A 6,692-nucleotide genomic window follows, 5' to 3' on the forward strand; every position below is an offset into this window, starting at 1 on the left:
AAAAATAGAAAACCATAGCCATGGAATTACTGGTAATTGTATATCGTATTGTAGAGCATCCGGCACAGAAAACAAAATTAGCGGCCCGGGAGGGGAGGGGAACTGAGAAGCAGAAGGCTCATTTTGTTAGCTTTGCTGAAAGACAGGCTCCATCCAGCCCCCCACCCCGCCCCGAAATGCGCCAGCTGGTCAATACAGGAACAGCAGTTCTAGAAACAGGTGCCTGAGTTTTGTTTTGTGTTTTCCTCTTCCCTCCTTGTTCCTTTATCCTTGTGTGTCATGGTTTTTCTTTTGGATTGTAAGCCTGCAGGGGCAGGGATTGTCGCTGAAGAGCAGGGCACAAATACTTTAAATCAGGGTTTCCCAAACTTGGGTCTCCACCTGTTTTTGAACTACTATTCCCACTGGTCCTGCTAGCTAGGGATGATAGGATCTGTAGTCCCCAAACAGCTGGAGACACAAGTTTGGGAAACCCTGCTTTAAAAAAACCAAATCAGAACTTCACATTAACTCCTAGCAAGTTTTACATACAGGAAACACCTGTTCAAAAGCTCTTTCTTTCCTTAATATGCTTTAAACCTGGTCCTTTGAAACCTCAGATGAAACGGCAAACCTGTTTATAGATTCGGTCCAGGTTGCTGCAGAGGGCTGTGTGTGTGTGAACAGTTGGGTGTAATAAAGGAATAAATGAACTGGGCAACCTGGACAGAGATACAGAACAATTAAATCAAGAACAAATAGATTAAAAAATAGGTTTTATCCAAGAGCTATAACCATCTTAAATGCTGTAACTAAATAATAAGATCTTGGGGAGTTGCGATGTGTGTGTATGTATGTGTATGTGTGGCTGTAATTGTGTTTTTGTTTTGTTTTTTTATGGGATGGCATTCAATTTTGTTGTACTATGTGCAATGACAATAAAGTATCTATCTATCTATCTATCTATCTATCTATCTATCTATCTATCTATATCTATCTATTAGGGTTGCCGGACTCAATAGAGGACAGGACTTCTGTGCCTTTAATTGCCCTGCTCTCTTTTGAGTCTGGAAACCTTAAAGAGAAACCAGCAGACCCTTTGTTTAATTTCCAAGCAAAGGGTCTGCTGGTTTCTCTTTAAGGTTTCCAGACTCAAAAGAGAGCAGGGCAATTAAAGGCACAGAAGTCCTGTCCTCTGTTGAGTCTGGCAACCCTACTATCTATCTATCTACATACCTATCTACCTATCTATCTATCTACAGTGGTACCTTGACTTACGAACGACTCAACAACCAAATTTTTTGACTTACAAGTGGGGCAAATGGCCACGCTTACGTATTTCTCGACATCCGGACGGAAACCGCGGTGGTTTTAGATAGGCTTTTTAGATGGGGTTGCTTCGACTTACGAATTTTTCCGTTTCCAATGCATTCCTATGGGAAATCGCATTTCCAATGGCGCTTACGAATTTTTTGACCTACGAAGGTGCCTTCGGAATGGATTAAATTCGTATGTCGAGGCACCACTGTATCTATCTATCTATCTATCTATCTATCTATCTATCTATCTATCTATCATCTATCTATCTATCTGCTAGATCTACGGTTCCAGGTGATAGCCTGGAAGTGGCCTTACCTGAGTTTCCCTCTCTCCTACAGGGCAAGTTCTACCTGGTCATTGAAGAGCTGAGCCAGTTGTTTCGCTCCTTGGTCCCCATCCAGCTGTGGTATAAATACATCATGGGGGATGACCCGTCCAGCAGCTATTTCCTCGGGGGGATTCTCCTGATCTTGTACAGCCTCTGCAAAGTAAGTGGTCGGCCTGAGGGTCAGGGGTGGGGAAAGCTTTAGGCCATTTACAGCCTGTTGGTCTAACCTACCTCACAGGGCTGTTGTGGGGATTAAATGAGGAGGAAGGAGAACCAGCTGCTCCACTTTGAGCTCCTTGAAGGAAAAGTGGGACATACAGGTGAAACTCGGAAAATTAGAATATCGTCGAAAAGTGCATTTATTTCAGTAATGCAACTTATTGTTTTTTTCTTTTTCTTTTAATTTTTACAAATGCTTTCTTTTGGAAACTCCACAGTAATAAAACAAATAGTTACAATAATACAAAAATAAACATCGCTATTACATTTCATTAATTACATTCCATTTATAATTGACCCGCCTAACGACAAATAATTACAATTACAACAAATAAAGGTTTGACATATCTTGCTTTGCATGTCATGCATCTATCTCATATATTGGTTTCCCCTTTTAAGTTGCGTTACTGAAATAAATGCACTTTTTGACGACATTCTAATTTTCCAAGTTTCACCTGTAAATGTAGTATTATATTTTTTTAAAAAATTTTTTAAAAAAAAATCCCAGCAAGTCATGTGAAAAACCATTTTTCTCTTGAGACCCTGGAAAGTTGCTGCCAGTCAGAGTAGGAAACATTGGGCTAGATAAGACAAGTAGCTTGATCTGGGATAAAGCAGCATTCTGTGTTCCTTTGCAAGGATGCCAGTGCCCATTCACACTGCGCTAGAGTGCAGGTTTAGTTGCCAGTGGTGGTTTTATCAGCCTCCCAGCAGGCTGCCATTCAACAGGCGAAGCTTTGATCTCGCTTCAGAGAAAATGCTGTCGCTTTCCTTGAAAGACAGAAAAAGCACCTTCCCCCCCCCCATCCTACGGTGAATTTCTACCTCTTTTTGTTCCAGTCTTTTGACATCTGCGGTCGCGTGGGAAGTGTGAGGAAAGCACTGAAGGTCCTTTGCACCCCCCAGGTAGGTAGGCAGCTGCTTTGCTTTCCTATAATTAAGATAATTGGATGCTTCAACAATGGCAAGGAAGAGCATCCATCGGAGCGGCAAGTGACTGACGAGGTTCTCTGCAGGGAGCGCGGGGAATTGCTAGCATTGCGCCGGTTAGGAAAGATTTGAGGCGGCGGAGTCCAGCTAAGTTAGCACATCCCTGGAAATCGCAGGAAATTATTCTCGGCCACGAAGAAGCAAAGGCAGCCAGTGTTTAAATATACAGACAGGAGGGGGGGGGCAGACAGGCTCAAATGCGGCCCACCAGCCCTCTCTACCTGGCCCTCAGAACTCTCCCTAGGCCAAGCCTCCAATCCCCAGCCACACCCCTCACCAGCCCTGATTGGCACCCAAGTGTTTCTGCCTAGCTGGAAATGTGGCCAGGAACTCTGGCCATGCCTTCTGCCCAGGCCATAGCTGCCAAGTTGTCCCTTTTTTTAAGGGATTTTCCATTATGCTGAGTAGGCTTCCTCGCGAGAAAAGGGAAAACTTGGCAGCTATGGCCCAGGCATAGGCAAACTCGGCCCTCCAGATGTTTTTGGGACTACAACTCCCATCATCCCGGACCACTGGTACTGTTAGCTGGGGATGATGGGAGTTGTAGTCACCAAACACCTGGAGGGCCAAGTTTGCCTACGCCTGCTTTTGCCTCTCTGGATGGGAGGACCAAGGAGGGTGCATGGGGAAGCCATCCCACTGCACAAAGGTAAAAAATTATATTTGTTGTACTGCCCACCTTGGCCCTCAGAAAGTTGCCCAGAAGGGAGTGTGGTCCTCAGGGTGTTGTAGGGATGTTTTGCATGCAGGCAACTGCCCCCATGCCTCACATTTGAGAGGCGGTGTGGTATAGCAGTGAAGAGTGTCGAGCTAGGACCTGGAAGACTGGGGTTCGAATCCCCCTCAGCCACGAAGCCTGCAGGGTGTCGGGGACTGGACAGAGGAGGAATGGTGGAGACCGCCTCCCCTGAGCCTTCCAGAGAAGAGGAAGACAGTATAGATTTACAACAGTGGTTTGCGGGAGGTCATAGCTCAGAGGCAGAGGAGGAGAGAAGCTTCGAAATAGTGGGAGAAGAGGAGGGGGAAGCAGAGCCAGAGCAGCTGGCTGACACATTATCACTAGAAAGCATTCCAGACCCCCCCCCCTTCTCCCAGAACCCGGCGAGCATTGGAAGTAGGAGAGCAAAGGGCTCGGAGACAAATGGCCCTAAGCGACCACTGTAATGGGGGTGGTGCTGTTGACGATTGAGGAGAGAAGTGGGGTGTAGATTACTCGGAGCAACGCCATTACTCCAAGAGGCAGCTTTTCTCTGTGAATATTGAATAAAAGACCTTGGTAAGAATGCTCCTTGTTTATTTGTTCCTGGCAGCCTACCGTGGGGGGGGGGGGGTGGGTTTGAGGATCAGGTTCCCCAACACAGGGTGACCTTGTGGCCCAGCCGGTGTGTCGCTGCCTGACCTACCTCACAGGGTTGTTGTGGGCATAAAAGGCAGAGGAAAAGGCGGGATCAAATTGTAAAACTGAACGGTGACATCTTGTCGTTTTGACTGCACGCTTCTCCCTTTTCCAGACCTACGGGGTCCGTGCGACCAGCCAGCAGTGCAGTGAGGCTGGCGACATCTGTGCCATCTGCCAGGCCGAGTTCCGGGAACCCCTGATCCTCTTATGCCAGGTAACGCAGGCTGGTTGGGTGCAGGGCAGTCTGTGCAAAATGGCACTGTCCTCACCTCTGGGCTTAGTTTGGCAAACTGGGGAGGGGGGGGGAGAATGATCACACAAATTGTAAGTGTCATAGCGGCACACAGACACACACAACGGCACTTTCCATGAAATCTGGCATCATTTTATTATACAGTGCTACCTCGCAAGACGAATGCCTCACGCAACGAAAAACTCGCAAGACGAAAGCGTTTTGCGATCTTTTTGTTGACTCGCAAGACTAATTTTTCTATGGCCGTGCTTCGCAAGGCGAATTTTTGTGCTTTTTTCTTTTGCTTCCCTTTGTTTAAATTGGAAAACCGCAAGACGAAATTTTCGCAATGCGAAACGACTCGCGGAACGAATTAATTTCGTCTTGCGAGGCATCACCGTATATTTAAATTAATAAACTCATGGCAGGGAAGTAGCCTCAGTTTATGACAGGGGCCAGCAAGGTTTACCTTGCCTGGGCCGGTTCACTCCAGTGGAGATCCCTTCGTGGGCTGGATCGTGCCCACGCCCGTGATCTCCAGCATCTGCGTCTGCTCAGATACGATTTCCGGTGTTGCCGTCTGCACAGACGCAATTTATGGCGCTGTGAAAGCGAGTCCCTGTGTTGCGCTGCGCTGGTGTAGCGCAGCACGCAGGGAATCGCTGAGCGGATGGCTCCGTTTGGGGGTGGCTCAGGGGCTGATTAAACGACCCCTGGGGCCGGTTGTGGCCCATGGGCCTTAGGTTGCCGACCCCTGGTTCATGACATGGTCTGGTTTGTATAGACTGGAGAGTTGTTGTTGTTTTCCAGGTTGACTTCCAGGTCCTGGCGCAAGCTCACGGGAGCTTTTGCACGTGAAGGTGAGCTTTGCCACCGCCAGACATTCCCAGACCGACGGACAATGGGAAAGGGTTAATGCTTTTCTACAGCAGTACCTACGGTGTTGCGTAGGTTCAATAATAATGACAATAACCTTTGCTCCTTTTGCCTATAAAGCACGTCTTTTGCGAAGAGTGTCTCTGCCTCTGGTTTGACCGGGAGAAGACCTGCCCGCTGTGCCGCTCTGTGGCCGTGGAGACTTTGCGGTGTTGGAAAGATGGAACCACTTCGGCTCATTTCCAGGTGTATTAAACAGGAGGACTAGAATGGCGTCTCTCTCTGTGTCTCTTTCTCCTCTTTCTCCTTCTCTTTGGTGGTGGGAAGGAGGAGCATTTGCCTGCATGCTTACCTGAAGTCATTGCAACCCCGCTCCCCTTGCATCTTCTCTCAGGACCTGCCAGGAGCTGTGAAGAACGCCCTCCTTTCATACACTTCATGTTTGTGTTGGCCTCTTCTGCTCAGAGCCAACTAGGCTCTTAAGGGAAGGGCTGCAGCTCCGAGGGAGAGCATCTGCTTTGAATGTCTCTGGTTCAGTCCCTGGCATCTCTCCCAGGATGGGGCTGGGAAAGATCTCCTGTTGAAACCCTGGAGGGTTGCTGCCAATCAGTGTAGGCTGTATTGAGCTAGGTGGACTCAAGGATATGGAACAAAATAAAAAAATTCCTTCCAGTAGCACCTTAGAGACCAACTAAGTTTGTCATTGGTATGAGCTTTCGTGTGCATGCACACTTCTTCAGATACACTGAAACAGAAGTCACCAGACCCTTATGTATAGTCAGAGGGTGGGGAGGGGTATTACTCAGAAGGGTGGTGGGAATGGGTGATTGACTGATAGGTGTGGTAAACCTGTTGACGACTGTTAACGACTGCAATTGGTCTTACAGGAAAATGCAAGGGGTGAGATGGCTAAAAAGAGCTTTATCATGTATAATGAGGTAAGAATCCAATGTCTCTATTCAGACCAGGTCTCTCCGTGGTTTTAAGTTTGGTAATAAGTTGAAATTCAGCAACTTCTCATTCCAGTCTATTTCTGAAATTCTTTTGTAATAAGACAGCTACTTTGCGATCTTGTATAGAATATTATTATTATTATTATTTGTACCCCGCCCATCTGGCTGGGTTTCCCCAGCCACTCTGGGCGGCTTCCAACAAAAATTTAAAATACATTAAAATGTCACACATTAAAAACTTCCCTGAACAGGGCTGCCTTCAGATGTCTTCTAAATGTCAGGTAGTTAGTTATCTCTTTGACATCTGACGGGAGGGCGTTCCACAGGGTGGGTGCCACTACCGAGAAGGCCCTCTGCCTGGTTCCCTGTAACTTGGCTTCTCGCAGTGAGGAAACT

The 6,692-nt window shown here is 47.3% G+C and overlaps 1 protein-coding gene across 1 annotated transcript in view; it reads left to right on the forward strand.

The window, feature by feature from the left end:
* RNFT2 (ring finger protein, transmembrane 2) overlaps positions 1-6,018 on the forward strand; it is a 33,480-nt gene extending 27,462 nt beyond the window's left edge. The window contains exons 7-10 of the mRNA XM_035098402.3: positions 1,638-1,787; positions 2,687-2,752; positions 4,348-4,449; positions 5,464-6,018. Of these exons, the coding sequence (XP_034954293.1) occupies positions 1,638-1,787; positions 2,687-2,752; positions 4,348-4,449; positions 5,464-5,598 (453 nt within the window). The 3' untranslated portion in view covers positions 5,599-6,018. The remainder of the gene's footprint in view (positions 1-1,637; positions 1,788-2,686; positions 2,753-4,347; positions 4,450-5,463) is intronic.
* The last annotated feature ends 674 nt before the right edge of the window (positions 6,019-6,692 follow it).

Source organism: Zootoca vivipara, chromosome 16 (genome assembly GCF_965207765.1).
Source record: "Zootoca vivipara chromosome 16, rZooViv2.hap1.1, whole genome shotgun sequence".
NCBI classification, from domain to species: Eukaryota; Metazoa; Chordata; class Lepidosauria; order Squamata; family Lacertidae; genus Zootoca; species Zootoca vivipara.